Below are 20,783 nucleotides of genomic sequence, written 5' to 3' on the forward strand. Positions count from 1 at the left end.
GGAGCTCTTGTAGACAGGCTCTGACTTAGGCTCCCAGCACTCACTGGAGCAGCTCCTAACCGCCTTTCCTTGTAGCTCCTGGAGCCCTGGCATCTGTGGGTGCACATGTGCTCACGGTGACCCTACTAACTGCATGCACTTAGTAAGCGTTCATCGTGAAGCTTTAAAACCTTTCCGGGTGTATTTTAATTATCAGGTCATAAAATAGTAAATGAGTTCTGTCAACCAGGCAAGTTTTCTTCCGTTCTAACTAAGAATTGCTACACTGCTTGTTCTGGTGGGGAGTATGACCTGTTCTGAGCTGATAAGGATAAGAATAGTTCTCTAGCCCTTGTTTGGGTGCTACTGACCTTTTTTTTCCTTCTTTTTTTTTAATATAATAATTATTTTGAAGGAACTCATAGTCACTTAGAAAGCTTGCGACCTTCCCCAAGAGGACACACCACTCCTATCTCGTAAGAATTAAAAAGAGAACTAAAACAGAAGCTTGTGTGTGTGGCAGGCGGCGGCAGTGTCCTGCCCTTCTTGTCCTGACTGCTCCTGAGTACGCAGCCGTTTTACTCTTGTTAGTCTAGTCGCATGCATGTCTTCATGCAGACCATGACAGACTTCATGCAGCCGTCCCTGTACAAAGTCTCAGTCTTTACTCCGAAAGAGGAGGCTTCCATGTCCCGCAGCTCTCGCTCATCTCCCCACTGAGAACCACCTCTAGGCCATTTTCTGTTGTAACCCTCTGAGCTGTCTCCTTACCAGCCACATGGTCCTTCCCTTCTACTGAGTTCTGCTCCATGTGTGTCCTCATGGCCATCTCCTTTCTTCCTTCCTCTCCTTCTTGAGGACCCTGTCCCTGGGACCACAGGTCCTGCCTTCTCTGCCCAGCCACAGGCTGGTGAGCTCTTTATTAGCCAATCAGAGATAACTGGGGGCATCCTTGACACAACATTGATCCAGGAGATGGTTCAATACTCATGACAGTGCTAGTGTCCAGACTGGACCAGATCTCTGGGCTCAGAAATTAGTATCTGAACACACCGCGCAGAAGGCGACCCCAGTAACTTTACCTTATATGGGTTCAGGGATCAAACTCCGGTCATTAGGATTGCACAGCAAGCTCCTTAACCTGCTGAGCCATCCTGCCAGCCCCTTTGATCGTTTTTAAATGAGATTGTCTCACTATCCTTTGGAGACTTCTTTACATATTCTAAGTACTAGTCTTACCAGATATATATTTTTGCAAATATATCCTCTTTTTTTTTTTTTCTTTTTTCTTTTTTTGGAGCTGGGGACCAAACCCAGGGCCTTGCGCTTGCTAGGCAAGTTCTCCACCACTGAGCTAAATCCCCAACCCCGCAAATATATCCTCTTATTTCGTGGATTTCCTTTTTATTTTCCTGATGGTGTCATTTGGAGCGCAGACTTCAGCTTTTTGTGAACTTCAGTTTGGTCTTTGCTGTTGCCCATGTCTTCACATTGTCACCGCTGAGAAAGCCTGACCTCACCTTGTTAATCCAGGGCCGCAGGCTCCTTCCTCTGTCCTTCTAAACGCCCTGTGCTCTTACTTTTCTCGTGTTTCACAAGAGTCAAGTGCTTTATTTAAACTTGCTGTCCTGTAGTTTATATCAGTAGTCAGATCTATGAATTACCACTTTTATTTGCTGCTTCCAAAATCTGAACAGGAATTTTCATATAGTCTATTGATAGGTACTTCATTGGGATGCACTGGAAAATTATATGCATCATCAGAAGGTAATATCCCCATATGGTAAGCCTCAGCACTCGTTGTACAGCTAGTGGAGCGTGTGTGGAGGGGTGGGCGGCGCGGACGCTCTGCCTCTGTGCAGAGTCACGGGTTCTTAGCCCCGTTTAGACCCAACTTGTCTCCTGGGGAAGATATTTGACTGGCCTTCAGAACAGCCTTACTTCTGAGATCAGCGTGGCTGCTTTCACTCAGACATTTCCTCTTGCTACTTTATTTGTACAAATTGAAAGTGATTCTAATTTATTTTGTTAATGTCTGTAAAGATAAAAAGTTCATGCAAAACTACCCTTTGACTTTTCAAAACAAAGTAAGTTAATTAGTTATATTATTCCTGTATACATCGGACTTATTAGTGTGGCTTTCAGAACAATTAGCAGAAATGTTAAGGTTATTAAGTAGACTGAAACTTTATGAGTATCTTAGTATAACTCTGAATTCTTTTGGAGAGAGGTCTTTATTGTATTAAGATAACTTTTTCTAGAACTGTTAACAGTACTATTTTTACTTGAATCTTCTTCTGTAGCCATGCTACTAAAAATTTCATGTAAAAAAATTTTCAGCTAGGGCTAGGGAGCTGGCCTAGTACTTGATGCATGAGTGTGAGAGCCTGAGTTCAGATCCCTAGCACCACATAAGCCGCGTGTAGCCGTGCTGCCCCAAACCCACTGCAGGGCACCCTGAGTTCAGCCAGGCCAGCTGAAACAGGGAGGTTGGGTCAGTGAGAGACCAAACGGTGAGGTGGGGCTGGAGAGGTGGCAGTTGTGAAGAGCACTTGCACGGTGTCTCACAACCATCTGTAACTCTAGTCCCAGGGGATCCAGTGCCCTCTTCAGGCCCCAGTGGAAACCAGGCGTGAACGTGGTACACAGACTTGCATACAGACAAAAGACATAAAAATAAATGAATAAATATTCAAAATGTAAAACATAAGGTGGAGAAGGTATTTTTTAAAAAACATCAGTCCCTGGCCTATGTGTACACGTGTACACTGCACACACACGCACACACAGTAATGCAAGGGTTCGCCTTCAGTAGCCCACCGTGCTGCTCTGAACAGGTATTTTATAGTGCAAGCCTGTGAGGAGCACACAAACTGCTAACTGCATTGGCTTTAACTATCATGTGGCAAATATTTTCAGCATTGTCTAGACAGAATTACAAGTATAATAATCTCAGCGAGACAAAACAAACCTTAGCCAGATGTGAGGATGTATTTGGATGCGTGCTTGTCGTTTAATCACGGTCTCCATTAAGGCCCTGCTGCTTTAGAGATTAAGTGTTCCTGGCCCTGATAATGACAGCTTTTCAGATCTAATTATTATTTCTCGGTGTCGTTGGGAATATTGAAAGGGGGCTGCAGAGTATTTTAGCAGGCCCACTCACGTGCTCCTTTTCAAGTCTCCATTTCCCTCCGTAAGGGATGAAAGGCCCGAGCCCCTGCTCCTCTCCCTGGGCCCTCTCACCTTCCCCAGAGACTCGACTGTAAAGTCCTCAGCCTCGTCTGAACTGCTCGGTTCAGATTACTTAGTGCCTCTTGTGACTGTGCATTTCTTAAGCTAATTTAAATACAAGCCTGAAGAGCTGTACTGAACAGCATGTGATGTGAAGTTGGACATGCATGGATTTATCGTCAGTCGCGTGTGCCCCTGACAGTTTGAAGCCTACATCGAGTTCCTGTTGGTGAAGTGTGACAGCATGCCTGTCTGTGTAAAGCTCTCTCTCTGACTTTGTGCCGTGAGCACTTACTTGAGTTAATAAAGTATCAAAGGAGATTGAGGAGACTGTCAATTACTTTCGATTCTCTCTGTAATTTGTTCTGTAACAACTACTGTTCCTTTTATTTAACAGTGCTTTAAAAGTTAAAAGTGAAAAGAATCAGCCTTTGTTTCCACACACTGCACTGTTCAGTCTACATTTTGGGAATTATCTGTCGTATTATTATATCATCATAATTAATCATAGGTGACGTCCCCCAGCTCATCAGATTGAGAAGTGGACTCGCAGTGTTGGGTCTCTCCAAGGCGGTGCTTTGTGTTAGGAGTTGGGATTCCAGTCACACTTGTTTCTTCTGCTAGGCTCTGTCCACTGACCCTCGGCTGGGGTTTGCTAGCCACTAGTTTCCAACAAGCGCTTTACTCCTGGTTCCCATGAATTCTGAAATGCGATTATCTCTTCCCTCATTAACAATAAACCAGGGGGATGGGGATTTAGCTCAGTGGTAGAGCGCAAGGCCCTGGGTTCGGTCCCCAGCTCCGAAAAAAAGAACAAAAACAAAAAAAAACAAAAAACAAAAAAAAACAATAAACCAAACTCTGTTAGGAGTTGGAAGCTCGAGGCCATCTGGATTTCACCTTGGTTTTCGTCGTCTTTTGAAATGGTGTTCACGTACGACATGCTGTGCAGTCACTGGGTGTCTCTCACTCTTAGAGCGTAACCTTGTGTAACCTGTTAGGGTTTGGGAGTTTTCTTTTGTCTTTGGTGTTTTGGTTTTGTTTTTGTTTTTTCTCCCTCTCTATTTTTGTTCCTATTGGTGAGAAACCTGGGTTTGATTTGCTTTAGTCTGGTGGCCCAGCCTTGCTCACGGTAGGCAAGTGATCAAGCTGTGCGTGACCCGAGCCCTGAGAGTGAAGTTCTGTGTTCCGGCTTTATCTTATTTCCTCAGAGCATCGAGGTTGTGTTTCTGCTGCCATTTATCACTGTATCACAGTCCCTTGTGTGCCGCCCGTCTGTTCATGAGGAGCCCTGGTAAGGAAGTGCAGCACAGCTTTAATGAAGACTCCCAGTACAAGACACTAGAGTCCGAGTGCTTCCCGGCTCTCCACTCGGGCTTGTGCTACGAGGAAGCGTCACTGCCCTGCGTAGTCACCGTGCCCATCACCACGACGGCCTTACCACTGTGAATGGAATGGAAGAAGCTGTGCTTTAACGATGGAGTCTGTCAGTGATAGAGGAAAAATGGAGTCTTTCAATGGTATAGGGAAAACTAACGGCTAGAGCAAGGAGATCCTGTGACCTAGCAATTGTCAAGGGTTTAGTTTTAGAAAGTATCATTTGTGCAGCATTGGGTTTTATTATTTTTTTAAGGATTTTTAATTTAAAGCATAGTTATTCTAATGCCTGCGCGATGTTAAACCTTTGGAGAACTACTGTTAGGGAATTCTGCCCAGCCTTTAATAAGTCAGCCCCGTCTCATCATTAGGTTATACCCAATTGAAGTCTTAAGTAGAAACCTCTCTGGAACACTGTTCTTTCTTTTGAATTAAAGCTAGTTCTAAGTTTTGCTGTCCTGAGCATTATTGCTGTGTGACAAATTTTTTTTCTGGGAAGACACAACACACAGGTCTGTTCACCCCAGATAGGGTATGGATACCACCGAAGTCCAAGTTCGTGAACCAGTAAGTTTTATTGGGGTTATTTACAGGAGTATGGGTAAGAGGTTACTCACTGAAGTAGAAATGGCTCAAAGCAGCCGCATCACCAATGCCTGCCCAGCAGGAATGGCAGCTCGCAAAAGCTAGGAACTGGAACACACTGTACAGCCTGCAGACAGCTCAGCAGGTTACAGAGTGTCCCTTCCAAGTGCCTTAGTTGGTCTAAACCCCTTCCAGGCAGCTAGTCTGGTCTCAGAGTTGTCTTAGCCCCTCAGCCTGTCTGATAGTCTTCCCTTCAAGGAAAGGGGCTCTCAGCATTTATTCTTTTCTGTGGTAGGAGAGGCCTTGTGAATCTGGTCAGTTCCAGGAACTTCCTGAAGCTGTTTTCAATTGTCTTCCTGCTTAAGCTTCTCTGCAGGGTGGAATGTTTTGCCCTCATCTGTATACAGCCATGTGTGTTTGTAATGTAGTTACTTTTCATTGTGTTCATAGTTCTGTAAGAATATAACCGCCATCTAGTTCTTTTTCATTTCAGAGACTATATATACTCTTTGACAGTGCCTTAAAAATCAGACAGAGATGCCTGAGAATCAGACTTGATCCTAGTTTGTGAGTGTCTCTTATACTGTTTATGTGTTTTCTAATCTCTAAATGACCAGAGTGAGCCTCGTAAACCAGCTGAGGTAAGCTGGAGTCGTCCTGTCAGTACTGATACAGTTACTGACTGATGGCCTCCGCTGTGTTTGGCAGCCTTTTTCTTTACATTTTCTCTGGTCAGTGCAAACAACACTTCCCTTTGGAGAATTGACTTGGTAGCCATTTTATGGTATTGAATTAAGATGTGTTATTGTGGACATTTGTTTTTCGATGCTGGAATTAGAGTTTCTTTTTTAACATGTGACTGTGACCATTTGGCTTTTCCTGTTTAGCCTGTTGTTTGTAAGTAATCTCATAACTGAGCTACCTCAGGGTGCTGCTGCTGCTCGGTGTGAGAACGGAGTCCTGTACAGTTCACTGTGGCATTACTGGTCTCAGCTCCAGTCTCTGCTGGCTGCTTCTCTCTGTTGGGAATGCAGTGCGGCCCCTCCACATCCCTACCTCCCCGCCGGCCTGTGCAGGCAGGCGGTGGCCTGAGGAAGCCTGTAACGTGCCACCTTCACTTCATCACCTACCTAGGCTGTCCCGTGCTGCTTTCCATTACTGTGGAGAAAAGGCCTCTTTCATCAGGTCACTTCCCTTACTAAACGTCTTAAAAGCCTCTTGGAGACCAGGAAGACAGACAGCCCTAAGTGGGTGGTGGCGATGGGAAGTGATTGCCCCTAGTCCCTTCTCATTTCTTTTCTAACAGGATTTCCCTAGCTTTATTATCTTTGTGTAGTTGATCAGTTACCAAGACATGATAGGGTTTTTTAATGTATGTACTAAATTATAGGCTTTATAAATAAAAGGATAACAGTAAATTTTAACTGTTAGTAAAGGTAACCAAATTATTTCTGATGAGTGTTGCTGGGCTATTGTTCTTTGTAGAATTTGTTTTTATTATTGCCACAAGCTCTCAGCTATGTTGTTCACATATAGTCGAGCGTTTATTGGCTATCCCCTAAATTGCTCACACTTCCATAGTGTTTTCCTTGTGTGTTAGCTTCTGTTAGTTCTTAAAGTGTTAGCTTTTTCAAAAAGACTAAGAACTTCCTCTGATTAAAAGTGTGTGGATACACACACACACACACACACACACACACACACACACACACACACACCTCCCTATCCCTAAAGGTTTATCTTTTTGTGCAGGTATTTGAAGTAAAATTCTTAGATTAAGCATATCTTGGGACTTTTTTTTCATACCAAGAGGTTTAAAATTAAAACTTAACATCATAAAATGGACTAACAGTTGAGGTAAAAAGAAATAATTTTCATTTCATAAACTGTGCTTGGCACAGTCTTCTAACAACACACGAAGTAAGTTGAGTTGGAGCTACAGACCGCTCCTGAGGCGGCGTGGAGGCAGGGCGGTAAGGTCCTGGCCAGTCTGAGCGACCTGACTGCAAGGCTGCACTCTGGTCACCGATGAAGGAAGGTGAGCAGAGGAATGAAGTCTGCCGGAGTGGCCATCCTGCTGCTTTGTTGCCCCAGGAACCCCACCACTGTAACTCTTCTGAGAAATTTCTTTTTAATGCAGTAGTCAGGCAGGGTTCTTTTGGGGGCAGTGTTTGTTTTTTGAAGATATTTTTACTTATACTTGGACAATTCCACATGAATGCAGTTGCCTTGATCATACTTAACACAAATCCCAGTATCCCGTTTCCCTTCATGCCTTCTTTGTCCTCTTCCATCTCTTCCTTTTCCTCCTTCCTCTTCTCTTCTCTTCCTCCTCCCCCTCCTCCCCCTCCCCTCCCCCTCCCCCTTCCCCTCCTCCTTCAGTAACTCAGTCCGGTTAATACTTCCTGTATGCACCTTAGGTGTGGGGCTGTACCACACACCCAAAGGATAATGAGTCTCTTTCAACAGCTTGAAACAGTCAGTCACTCCTCAGCTCTGAGTGGGACTCTCTGAGCCCCTCCTTCCCCTGTCGTGCTGTAAAGTTGACTGGTTTGAACTTGTCTAGGTAACCACAGCTGCTGTGTGCTCCTGAGTGCACTGTCCACATCACGTCTACAGGACAGCATGTCACCGCACTCCTCTGCATGGTCAGACCCTCCACCCCCTCCCGCCAACACACGTACTTCTGTGAGTTGTGAGCCTTGGGTGTAAGAAGGTTGATAATAGACTTCCTCTTTAGGGACGAACACCCAGTGACTTACTAAAGCCTTGGACCAGCCATGTGTCTCCATCACTGCAAAAAGCGTCTCTGAGCACAGTTCAGAGCAGCGCTTATCCGTAGGTGTGGGTGGAAACCACTTCAACAGTGTGACTCTAGCACAGCAGCCATGGCGGTTCTCCACCATGCCATGGGGGTTTGACCAGGAGACCCCATAGAGGTCAAGGCCAGTAGTTCAGCATCTTGGGCATGGCTTGAGTGGCAGGTCACTGTGCATCAGGGACCACCACTGGGTAATGCTGTTGATGGCTTTCCTCCCCCAGGGCCCTGTGCAGCACCTTCCCGAACTATGAAAGCTAGCCAGCAGGGAGGAATTTCCAAGTCAGTTCCAAATTGATTTCTCTACGTCCTGCAACCAGAGTGTGTGCTGTCTTTAGCAATGTGGCCTCACTATCTGGTTATGGTGGGCAACCAAGAGCAGTGGTAGTACGCTGTGTTGTTTGGGTAGTCTGGGGGCCTTGACCAGAAACTCTAGCAGGGAGATAGCCCACACCCAGCACTGAAATCCTTACCTCTCTCAAACCTTGGACCCTTGATGTGAATTCATTGCTATGAAATGTCTATTGCCCCACTTAACTCTCTTACAATAGACTCATTTAAAAAGCTCCGTTTTAAAGATTGGAAAAAAGTGAAAGGGAAAGGAGGAAAGGAAAGGAAGAAAGGAAAGGGAAGGAAGGAAGGAAAGAAAGAAGGAAAGAAAGAAAGAAAGGAAGGAAGAAAGAAAGAAAGAAAAAGAAAGAAGGAAGGAAAGAGAAAGAAAAAAACAAAGAAACAAAGAAATGTGAACCTTTTGCCTGTGTGTATGCCTATATACCATATGCATACCTGGTCCTCATGGATGCCAGAAAAGGTGGTAATTCCCCTGGAATCTCCTGGAACAAGAGTGACAGATGGTTGGTTGTGAGCCACCCTGTGGGTGCTATGCCCCAAATCCCAGCCCTTTGGAAGAGCAACTGGTACTCTTAACCCATGAGTTGTATCTTTACCCCCTTAAAAAGCCTCCCTCCAGCCAGGATTATTTCTGTACTTGGTGGTTGCATCATATCACTTACGGTGTCTGAGATTCCGTTCTTGCATGAATTTGATTGACCAGCATTTATTATGTTACCCTTTTCCCCAGTGATCTCGCGTCAGTGATCCTGACAATTACTGTCTGCATTTATGGTTCTGCCACATCTGAAGACACTGATGCCCTTCGTGCTTGTGATCTCTGTGTCTGTAGTCAGCAGCAACAGCAACAAAGACTTACTCGCCTGGGTTTTTATTTTCCGATAGACCACAACTGAACGGCCTTTCATTCAGAAGCTGTTCCGTCCTGTGGCCGCAGATGGACAGCTGCATACCCTTGGAGATCTCCTAAGAGAAGTCTGTCCTTCCGCAGTCGCCCCTGAAGGTAAGGTTCTTAGCAACTGCCACACGTTGCTGTCGCGTTCTCTTGTGAAGCTTTGGTGCTGAGGTAAATGAGTGCTCTATGCTGGCACATTTCCGGGAGGATTTCCCTTACCTTTAAGGGAAAGTCTTTTTGTTTCGTAGCACTTGTCACAAACAGGTCAGTTCTGTCTGGCAAAACAAATAGACTTGTGCCTGGGGCTTTGTAAGTATTAGTCTAATGAATTTGTATATTTGAAAATCCGTACACATAAACATGTATTTGAGATGCTTGGCACGAAATGTGTTTCAAATTTCTTTCAGAAGTTAAATATTTGCATACATGTAATGAGTTATTTGGGGATAAAATGCAAGCTTAAATATCAAATTTGTGCATGCACACGGATCCACCTACTTACACACACAGAGTAAAGGTGATTTCCCTGGTATTTTTAGTGTGCCTACAGTTTTATGTGAGCTGTCACGTGCGGTCAGCTGTGGAGTTTTCCACATGTGCTGTTACGTCAATGCTAAAGTCAGTGTGGGCCTTTCAGATTTCCACCTGAGAGCTGCTATATATATGCGCATGTACACACACACATGCATATGACACAGATGCAGGTGTCCTGCTGCTTTTCGTACCCATCCACTGCCCACTAAGTAAGTAGTTCTCAGGTGCAGCCTTCGGTCTGTCACAGAGTCATCATTGATTACCTTTGTAAGAGTAATCCTCAGTGGTGGATGACCGTCCTCATCTACACACCGACCTGGTGGGGAGGAGGCAAGGAATTATTAAACATGAAAGCAATACTTCAGTACTTTCTTATGAAATAATCTAAGGAAGTGGTTTTCCTAAGAAACAGAATTAGAACCAGTGTGGACATAGGGACAGGACTAAATCAGAAGGGGTTAAGCAAAAAGAGCAGACCATGAACCACAACACAAAATCACTGAAGATAGACAAGATTTATTGGTTTTAGAGGTTCTTAGTATGTTTTACGAAGTCTCAGTGTGTCACTTGCCTCACCTGAGCTCCTAAACTCTATATCAGGGCATCTCAGGCTCTCCCAAAAGCCTTCTATCTCTAAGGTAGGGTAAGTGTTCCCTGACCATTGGAATTCCTGAATTCCTTGTGTGGCTTACCCCAAGTGCTATTATCTATGACAACTAACATGACACTAAGCTGTTGTCTGCCTTGGTCACTGTCCCACCCTACTGTTTTATATCGTTAACTTTCTCGGAAGCCTTCCTGCCATTCAGTAAGTTTGATATCTCCACAGCTTTTTAGTAACCTCTGCAGAGCTCTGTCAGAACTTGGAGTAGAACATTTTTGTCCCCTCAGAAGGTTCCCTTCTACACTCTTGGAGCTGACCGCTAGCCAGAAGCAACCATTGGTCAGCTCTCTGTCTCTATGATTTGCCTTTTAAAAATCATGTAAATATATAAATAATATAATAATATAAACATTAATATAAATTTAAATAAACTGAATATGATAAGTAGACCTGCAGCCCAGCATAATGGGGACTTGTTGGTTGGTTGGTTGGTTTTAGCAAGTGTCAGGAGCTTCTTTTCGTTGAGGAGTCCTACTGCTCAGGTGAACATGTCACAGCACATTTTTCCACCTCTTTACTTTTCAGCTGTGAGCATTGGCGTGGATCTTTCCAGGAACGTGTTTCAATACCCAAGGTAGATTCCACAGGGAATGTGCTGGTCTCCCCCAGTCCCACCCGTGCCGCACCAGGGACGTGCTCTACACTGACCCTGATGGCTATGTGTGGGCATCTCACAGCCATGAGGCTCTGTTTCCCTCTCGGATTTTCCTCCTGGTAACTGTCCGCTGTCTCGATCGTGTAGGGAAGCTGGTCTGTGCGATGTGCTGAGCAAGCTGAGGGGCAGCAGACTCTGTTCACCTGCCCTTACTGCCCCTCACAGGTGCCTTCGATGAAACAGCCCGCGTTTTATTATTTCCCTAATACTCTGTTTTAAGAAATATTTAAATATTCTGGAAGAACTTTCTCTGGAGATTTTTTTTTCCCCAAAATCTATGGTCTGTCTTTTCATTTTCTTCTGAAGGGTAAATAGTTTTAATTCTGATGGAGTCCTAGTCAGTTGTTAATGGGCTGTGTTTAGGGTTTTTTTAATATCTTCTAGTAGATAATATATTTGTGTACTTTCAAAATAACGAAAGTTTATATGCAGTAACTCAGAGCAATCTCTCTGCCTTGGGTCCTGTTGGAGGCACAGTGGCATTTTCACTGTCTAATTCCTGTCCACTCAAGTGTTAGAAATTGGAACCCTTTATGGTTCATGCATACTCTTCCAGCACTCGTTAGAAGATGACAGACCTTGTGAGTGTCTTCACTACATCTCCAGGGCTGTGAAATAAAAAGGTATTTCCCCATTTTATCTGTGGTAAGGTCTACAGTTCTCATGCCCACGTTCTCTTTAAACAGCCCTCTTTCCTTGACTAGCGCTCTTCTGGCCTACAACTCACTGTATAAATCACAGCCATCCTCCTGTCTCTGCCTCCTGGGTGCTGGCCTTATAGGCATGTGCTATCATGCTTAGCCTTAATCTGTTTCCAGAAATGTCATTTCAAGTGTATTTCTTTTTTTTTTTTTTTTTTTATTAACTTGAGTATTTCTTATATACATTTCAAGTGTTATTCCCTTTCCCGGTTTCCGGGCAAACATCCCCCTCCCCCCTCCCCTTCCTTATGGGTGTTCCCCTCCCCATCCTCCCCCCATTGCCGCCCTCCCCCCCATAGTCTAGTTCACTGGGGGTTCAGTCTTAGCAGGACCCAGGGCTTCCCCTTCCACTGGTGCTCTTACTAGGATATTCATTGCTACCTATGGGGTCAGAGTCCAGGGTCAGTCCATGTATAGTCTTTAGGTAGTGGCTTAGTCCCTGGAAGCTCTGGTTGCTTGGCATTGTTGTACATTCAAGTGTATTTCTTTATATGGACATATAGGATCCTTGATCACTGTGTATGAGACCATTAAACCCGGTCTCCAGAGTCTGTAATGAGTGGCCTGTGTTTCCTGCAGGGTTCACTTGTGCTTTGTTTATTAAAAGGAACCTTTGATAGTCCTTTTAATCCAAGCAATAGATTGAAATTTTAATTTCTTTCTCTGACTTGCCATTTGAGGTCATTTACTTCCTGGTTGCCAGTTTCTGGCTGTTAGGAGTGGTTGAGGAAGGTTTGAAGGGAAGAGTGGGGAGTCAGAGCACCTTTACATTTGTAGAGAGCTGTGGGGGCAGAGCCTGCATTGTTAGCCCAAGCTTTACATTTCTAGACATTCAGTACCTCCTGGCTCTCCAGCTGGGGGAGGAGGTTAAGAACTGCAGTCTTCAGGAGCTTTACCTTCTGAGGTGCCTCTCCTCTGCTCTCCTCTCCTCTCCTCTCCTCTCCTCTCCTCTCCTCTCCTCTCCTCTCCTGTGCTCTCCTCTCCTCTGCTCTGCTCTGCTCTCCTCTCCTCTCCTGTGCTCTCCTCTGCTCTGCTCTGCTCTCCTCTGCTCTGCTCTCCTCTGCTCTCCTGTGCTCTCCTCTGCTCTGCTCTCCTCTCCGCTCCTCTGCTCTCCTCTCCTCTGCTCTCCTCTCCTCTACTCTCCTCTGCTCTCCTCGCCTCTGCTCTACTCTCCTCTCCTCTCCTCTGCTCTCCTCTCCTCTCCTCTGCTCTCCTCTCCTCTGCTCTGCTCTCCTCTCCTCTGCTCTCCTCTCCTCTCCTCTGCTCTCCTCTCCTCTGCTCTGCTCTCCTCTCCTCTGCTCTCCTCTCCTCTCCTCTGCTCTCCTCTCCTCTCCTCTGCTCTCCTCTCTTCTCCTCTCCTCTCCTCTCCTCTCCTCTGCTCTCCTCTCCTTTTCTTTCCTCTCCTCTCCTCTCCTCTCCTCTCCTCTGCTCTCCTCTCCTTTTCTTTCCTCTCCTCTGCTCTCCTCTCCTTTTCTTTCCTCTCCTCTGCTCTCCTCTGCTCTGCTCTCCTCTCCTCTGCTCTCCTCTCCTTTTCTTTCCTCTCCTCTGCTCTCCTCTGCTCTCCTCTCCTTTTCTTTCCTCTTCTCTGCTCTCCTCTTCTCATTCAGACCTGGTGGGGAGGAGGCAGGAATTATTACACATGAAAGCATATGTTTCCTCTCCTCTCGTCTCTGTCTCTCTCTCTCTCCCTCTCCCCCCCCCCTCTCTCTCTCTCACACACACACACACACACACACGGGCTTGGGGGGGACTTTGGGTTCTCATAATGCATGTTATGTTAGGTCAGAGAACAACTTTCAGGAGACAGTTTCCCCTACCACTGCAGGCTCCAAGGAACAAACGCACAGACATAACATGCAGACACAACACCAGACTGTCTCAGGTGAATAGCAGGCTTTTCCCCTCCATGTTTCATTGACAGCACATAGATAGTATCAGGGTGCCATGATAAGCTTCATACCATGAAGTGGGGCATATCCTCAGTTCTGTCTTTCTGGAAGACTTTTATCTTTGCCTCTTTTCATTTCATATTTACGTTTAGAAAAACATCATTTAGAATCTGTGGGGAAGAATCAGAAGCTTCAAGTCCACTGTCAGAGTGGAGCATTTTGACAAACCTGCACTCGAGCTGAGAGTGAAGACTTGAAATGTGGGTGTGTGTGGATGAGAACTAGCTGTCACCACATGATAAAAAGAGAGTCCTCCAAGATCCCCTGTGGCACCGTGCCCTGCTCCTCCTGTCCCCGTGCAGTGGAATGTGCTGCATTATGACCGTGAGGTTGGGGTCTGGAGGATGCAGCGAGCACCTTTGTGCTCTCCCTCTGATCTGCGAGTGCTTAGAAGCCTTAGCCACAGTGGGAGGAGCAAACCACAGGTGAGCACAGGTACGTGGGGCTGGTCTCGGGGGGCTAAAGTGACTCGGAGACCTTCTCTTCTGTACTAGGCCGGAAGTCACACACCTTCCTCTCAGTGTGAGGAAGCAGGCCCAGCCTCGGGCTGGGGTGTGGCTGGGCACCTGCTGCCTGCCCCCAGCCTGAGTGGACTTCCTGGGAGCCACCTGATGGAAGGCGAGAGCTAGCTCCCCAGAGTTGTCTTCTAACACACAGAATGAGTAAATTAAATGCTAATATTTAAAACACCAAAAGCCACTGCTTAATTTTTATTTAGGAGAACATAAAATGCCTGTAAATTTCACTGAGTCATACTTTATTTCCCAATGTTCCAATATAATAATAAAACCCAGTAAGCTACGTAGTGTAACAAGCCTCCATTCTTTCTTTTTATTTGGGAATTTTACACAGTGTACTCTTATCACACGCCTCAGCCCTTCCAGGTCCACCCACCACCACTCTTTTCCCTCCCCAAAAGAGAAGGGAAAAAATACATACAGTCCAGTTTGTATTGCCCATGTACTCACTGGAGCACGGTCAGACTCTGAGTAGCCAGCCTCTTAGAGATAACCCCCTGCGTGCGTACGAGCATGCGTGCGAGCACCCTCTCCCCGAGCACCAGTATCTGTCCTCTGTGATGAGGTGCACTTCAGCATCCCCATCACAATTTTGTTCCCATGGCTTCCTGTCAGACTGACAAACCTTCATTCTTCTTTTGAGAAATTTCCTTCAAGGTTTCATTGATTCATTATTTGTATTGGACTGTTTTCATGATTTTATATCTAGTATTACACAAGCAGCCAGGTGAAGACAGACTCAGTCCACGCACGTCAGGGTGGTACTGGTGTCCTGCGGCTCTCCCACTGGGGAGCTGATAGTTCAGCAAGTGCTCTGTTGTCCCTGCCCAGCTCCTCCCACGGCTGTGCACTCCCGTCCTCCTTCATACCTTCCTCTCAACTGTTTGCCTTCCGGGTCCCATGTGATGGCTTAATTTTATCTCCTTCACGCTTTCTCTGTCTTGTATATGTTGTCCTGTTGCCCTAAGATACGAAAGATGCAGTGCGGTGGCGTTCTCTGCAGAAAGCGTTGGAATGGACAGGAAGCTGTCGAGCTGTGGGGTGACCCACACGGAAGCCGTGAGGGTGAGGGAGAGCAGAGAGTGAGTCTTAAGGAAGACGCACAGAAGGTAGACGGCGGAAGGGCAGGGCTCAGGCCACACATCCATGCCCACTGGGAAACCGTCACCAGCTCCCTGTGTGCTGTATAGCCTAAAGGCTAATGCCCACTGTTTGCTGAGAGAGTTTGTCTGCCTAGTCTTGAGATAAGCCTGAAGTTGACAGTGATCTCAGAAGCAGTGTCAAGTCACCATTGAACTCAGTGAAAACTTAGGCTGGGACGTGGAATGTCCAACTCAGGTGATCTATCTTCAGAATCATTTCCTTTGTGCAGGGTGTGTGTGTGTGTGTGTGTGTGTGTGTGTGTGTGTGTGTGTGTGTGTGTGTGTGTGCGTGTGCACTTGTGTGATAGTCTTAGTTGGGACCTCAAGAATCCGGCTGCCTCTGCCTTTCAAATGCTGAAGCTGAAGGTGGGCTACCATGCCTGGCAGTGATCTTATTTTTAATATTCTTTATGAGAAACCACAGAAGTCTAAAGAGTAGAATTTTAATGAATCCATATTTTTCCTTGCTCTAGATGGTTTCTGTACAGTAATTCTCCATATGGAGTGTTGATTTCACACACAGCAGCTGGGGTGGGAACAAAACCCCCGAGGCAGGTCCTACAGGTGGTGGACAGGATTAAAGCTCCCTGTTGCCGGTGTGACAATGTGAGTTCTCACTGCAGTCGTCACAGTGGTCGCTGGGCCACTGTTCCCACAGCAGTGAGCAATCATCAGTCACAACTGCAGGCCCCGCCCCTGTCCCCACTCCCCCACCCCTGTCTCACACAGTGTGGAAGAATGAGGTAATGACTTTATAACTCTAGTCACTTTCTCATCACTGACTGTGAACTAGAGTCTCTGTCTCTGCCTCTGACATTCAAGTTAGACAGTCATTGGGAATTTCAGTGGATCTAGGTGTCTGAGTTTATGCAATAAGTTACTTTCCTGTTGTAGTCTGTAGAATGTGAGACCTCACTGTCTTGTTCGTTTCTAAGGTTTTCAGTTAGACTGGCATTTCTTTTGTCTAGGTTTGTTAATATTTTTTTTTTTTGGTTCTTTTTTTTCGGAGCTGGGGACCGAACCCAGGGCCTTGCGGTTGCTAGGCAAGCACTCTACCTCTGAGCCAAATCCCCAACCCCCTGTTAATATATTTTTATACACAAAGTTTTACAGGAAACTTATAAAGGCCAGTTATACCTTCACTTACGACAAGACTTCCATGCCACTGATTGACTTTTAGAGACTAGCTTCTGGCCAGCTTTAAACATGCCAGAAGTGTGATCGCAGGAGGAGAGAGAAGCATGTTTGATGGCAGCGTCCCCACCGTCACTTCATGCTCTCCTTGTAGCAGGCTTGTGTATCATCATATAACTCACTGGAGCACAGGGGGACGGAAGTAGGTTAAGATGCTGTAGGCACTAAGGGGGCGCTTGCCGTTGGCAGAGGAAGACTGCCATAGTGATCCACAGAGCAGTGGGTTGCCCTGTCGTGGGAGGGAGCCCTCCTTTTTAGTTTCTTCCCAGCCTGGTGTTTGTTGTCCTCCATTCTTGATTGTATTTACATTTTGTGAACGAAACGCTGTCTACAGTGGGAAGTCTAAAAGCATTTTAGATGTTGGCCCTTTGGGAGCGAAGATCTACTATAATCCTTGATAAGGTTCAACTCAACTTGGTAATTGTAGTTTATTAAGTTATCACTCACTGTGAGTGTAAATGAGTCCTGATTGTTCTCTCTCCATCCCCACACTTTGTCCATCGCACAGGCTGACTAATCCTGATAGTCCAGAATCTCTTCAGATCTACATCCACTGATACAGGCCTTTTCTAAAGTCAGAGAACTCCATTCATTATTTTTTTTCTGCACTAATGAAGGTGATGTGATGCTGGATCCAGCAAAGGATGCCTCTGATTTCCCTTGCATGATCACTTCTTTTTCTCCAGTGAAAACTGAAAGCCTGGGTTTGTGCAGACTTCCCCGCTGCCGGGCCAGAAAGTGAACTTACATGTGCACACACAGTTCTGTGTTCTGAGCTCTCTGTCCCTCAGCCTTGACACATGGTGACAGTCACGTGGACGGACTGCCAACTGTGAGCTCTGTGCAAGCATAGCGGTAGTGTCCTTAGCAGTAACCATGCCTGGTGGCGTGAGGTCAGAACCCAAAGCGGGAAGAACTCATCCAAACTTACCCTCTCTGCCTGCTGTCCATGTGCCGCGGTGCACAAACAGCAGTAGTTTTTAAAGAAAATACTTTGAAATCTCTAGTCTTTTAATTGTATCCATTTTTTTTAAGTGAACAAGGCTTTCTGTTTACCTTTTACCTTACTTTAAATGGTGGCCATGAGGCTCTTAATCAGTTTAAATAGTCTAAACAGTCACTAACTGACGTCTCTATTATGAAAAGGTTTTAACTTTAAATGTTGGTTTATGTCCTTCTCACTAAGAAGTACAAGGCTGTAAGCAAAAGCGAGGAGAATGCATGTGCTTAGAGGTTGCTGATAAGATGTAGAGCCAAGGCTCGGAAAGCATTTTAGAAATCGAATACTGCATATAATAGAAATACATGGAAAGTATTTTAAAAATCAAATACTGTATATACTATATATTTCCACATGGAAAGGAACACAGGGACTGTGAATGCTCCTTTTAACTGCAGAGTGAGCGTAGCCCGGGAAGATGTTAATGGAGTGGAGTGGTAAAGGCTCGAGGCTCTCTGATAAACAGCACTCTCCTTCTGTTTGTGATCCCGGATGAAAGCTCCGAGCTCAGGCGTACTCATCTCTACTACCGCCCCATGTAGTGTGCTCTCAAGATGAAGACCTCACTCCCCAGGAAGCAGTTCTGCATAAGATTAATTGCCCTTTAAGATCGGTGTTTGATGTATTCCTTTGGCCATATCCTGGCTTGCTTTAACCCCCCTGACCTGACCTCACTGACTATTGCCACCGAGGCCGAGTCAGAGCATGATGTATGCGCTTCAGATTTCAGCCTGTGCTGTCTCATGTCGCTGGCTTCAGGCCACATTTTGTTCATGAGCAGATCTGAGGAATCTGTCAGATAAGAGAAAAATTGTTCAGACTAGTCAGTAGTAATCAAGAAGCTTGTCTCCTTATTGGTCTTAAAACTTTCTTAAAATTATTATTTTTACAAAAATTTGTTCTTGAATCATAAAGTAACCCTGAAGCTACATAGTTAAAGTGGATGTCAGTCCACTTGGACTAAGCTTTCTGTTCCTCCGTACTCAGAGGTGTGACCCTCCAAAGAGATTAAGCCAATGAAAACTTCTCAGTAAAGGCTGTGTTCCTTTTGATCCCTTCCTTTAGCATCCGTTTTAAACTAACACGCCAGTTGCATCGGTCAGTCAGAAAGGAACTGCAGGATGTCCCTAGAAGCCGCCCAGGCAGCCTGTTCTGAAGACCCTGCTATGCCTCTGGTTGCAGCTGCCTGGACCCAGAGTTCTGTCTCCAGTGGGCCAGTGATCACGGTGCGGTGTGGTGTGAGCGCTCAGGAAGCTGTGAAGAGTAGAGCAGTGTAAAAGAGCAACATTGTTCCTGCTTTGCCGTCTCTGTTTAAGTGGGGTTTTGTTGTTTGTTTGGATTGGGGGGGGGTGTTTTGTTGTTTATCTATTTTGGTTTGGTTTGGGTTTTTTTGCGGGGTGGGGGGTGGAGGTGCTGTTTGGTTTTTTTTTCTTTTCTTTTTTTTTTTTTTTTTTGGAGCTGGGGACGGAACCCAGGGCCTTATGCTTGCTAGGCAAGCGCTCTACCACTGAGCTAAATCCCTAACCCCTATGTTTGGTTTTTGAGACAGGCTTTCTATGTCGCTCTGTAGACCAAGCTGGCCTTGGACTCATAGATCTGACTACTGGGTTTAAAGGGATGGACCACCACTTTCCCTGGTGTTTGTTTGTTTGTTTGTTTTTAAATCTTCTTTAAAAAGAATCTTAAAGTCTTTTAAACAATATAACCATAACATGTCAGGGCTCCCTTGACTTTTCGGTGAGGTGTTTCACTGGATTTCTATGTTGAATATATTTTATGGCTTTTGAATTTTTTTTTTGAATGTCAGTTAATTTATATATTACTGAGTCTGGGGTTTTGTGCCCCCCCCCCCTTTGGAAAGTGCCACTGAATAATTAGAGGCTAAGTTCTTATAACCTCTTGGTTGTCAATCACATAATTAAGTCCATATTATTTTATATCTATTGGTGGATAACTTCTTACCATTCTTGAGAGCATGTTCCTCCCCTTCTCCTGACCCTTTTCTCACCCTGCTCTCATACTGACTCCCCCCCCCACCCTCCTGGTCTTGTGTAGCCCTGCCCGGCCTGGAATGTGCTGTGTGGCCTTGAACTCTGGTTCCTTTGTTTCTGACTCTGAACTGGTAGGATTCTGAGAGAGTGCCACTTTGGCCAGCGCGGGCAGTGCTGGAGACCACATCTGAGTCGTTGTACACATTAGCGCCCTCTCTAGCGCATGAGCTACAGCCCAGACGGTTTTCTCTCTGACATTTTCCACACCGAGGAAGGTTGGAGAAAGGAGCCCACTTCGCTGGTGCCCGCCATGCCCAGGCTTTCCTGCCGCTTCAGCTGGGCTCGCTGCTTAAGGTCAGCCTTCTAGTCTTCAAGCGGCTCTAGAGATGAGCTTTATTCACTCTCTCAAGATAAGGACTCAAAGCTAGTAAATATTAATGGCTGACATCTGAAGGAAAGCTTTGCTGATGCAGAGTGAAAGAGTGGGGTCCTCACTAGACCTGGGAGGTCTGCCAGGACTTTGTAGAGCAGAGGTTTGCAGCCTGGGACCCTCAAGTCATGGAGAAGGTGGCCTTGGAATACACGGTTTCACTGCATACCAACCCGGCCTCCTCAGGACAATCGAAGAAAGGCTGTGAGGGCAGAGTGGTCCTAGTACACGTCTGAGAATAGACGTCACTGCAGAGGGACTGACCAGCCTGTGGGTTTGTCTTCTGTTAACCTTCTTCCTGCTGCTGGCGGTGGATCAGATTGTGAACTCTGACCTATGTGACACCTTTACTTCCTATATAAGGAAGTCTCTAGATATATATAAGGAATAAGGTTGGTCATCCACTCCCAGGGAGGCAATTCAAGGGTCTGAACTCCTAGTGTGTCTGCTGTAGCACTGTCTGCATGACTGGCCGCTCTCCTCAATGTCTGATTATACCGTTGTGTGCATTTATACATGTATACATCAGTGTGCCTGTACTTTTCATTAGTAACTCAGCCAATAGGATTTTCCCCTTTTCATTTGTTTCTGTGTACTTTTACCATTGTCACATAGCCAAAACATTGTGCATACACACACGCGCGCGCACACACACACACACACACACACACACAGTGTTCATTTTTGTTCTTAATGTGTGCATGTATTTGGGAGGTGGAGGGTAATATGTACACCATGTTGGGACCAAACCCAGGCCCCTGTTACAAGA

At 45.8% G+C, this 20,783-nt stretch overlaps 1 protein-coding gene across 4 annotated transcripts in view; it reads left to right on the forward strand.

Annotated features, from left to right (window-relative positions):
• Atg5 (autophagy related 5) overlaps window positions 1-20,783 on the forward strand; it is a 90,992-nt gene that overhangs the window by 64,386 nt on the left and 5,823 nt on the right. For all 4 annotated transcript variants that reach the window (NM_001399021.1, NM_001399020.1, NM_001014250.2 and 1 more), the window contains one exon: window positions 9,227-9,344. In NM_001399021.1, coding sequence (NP_001385950.1) covers window positions 9,227-9,344 — 118 coding nt within the window. The remainder of the gene's footprint in view (window positions 1-9,226; window positions 9,345-20,783) is intronic.

The sequence above is a fragment of the Rattus norvegicus genome, chromosome 20 (genome assembly GCF_036323735.1).
Source record: "Rattus norvegicus strain BN/NHsdMcwi chromosome 20, GRCr8, whole genome shotgun sequence".
NCBI classification, from domain to species: domain Eukaryota; kingdom Metazoa; phylum Chordata; class Mammalia; order Rodentia; family Muridae; genus Rattus; species Rattus norvegicus.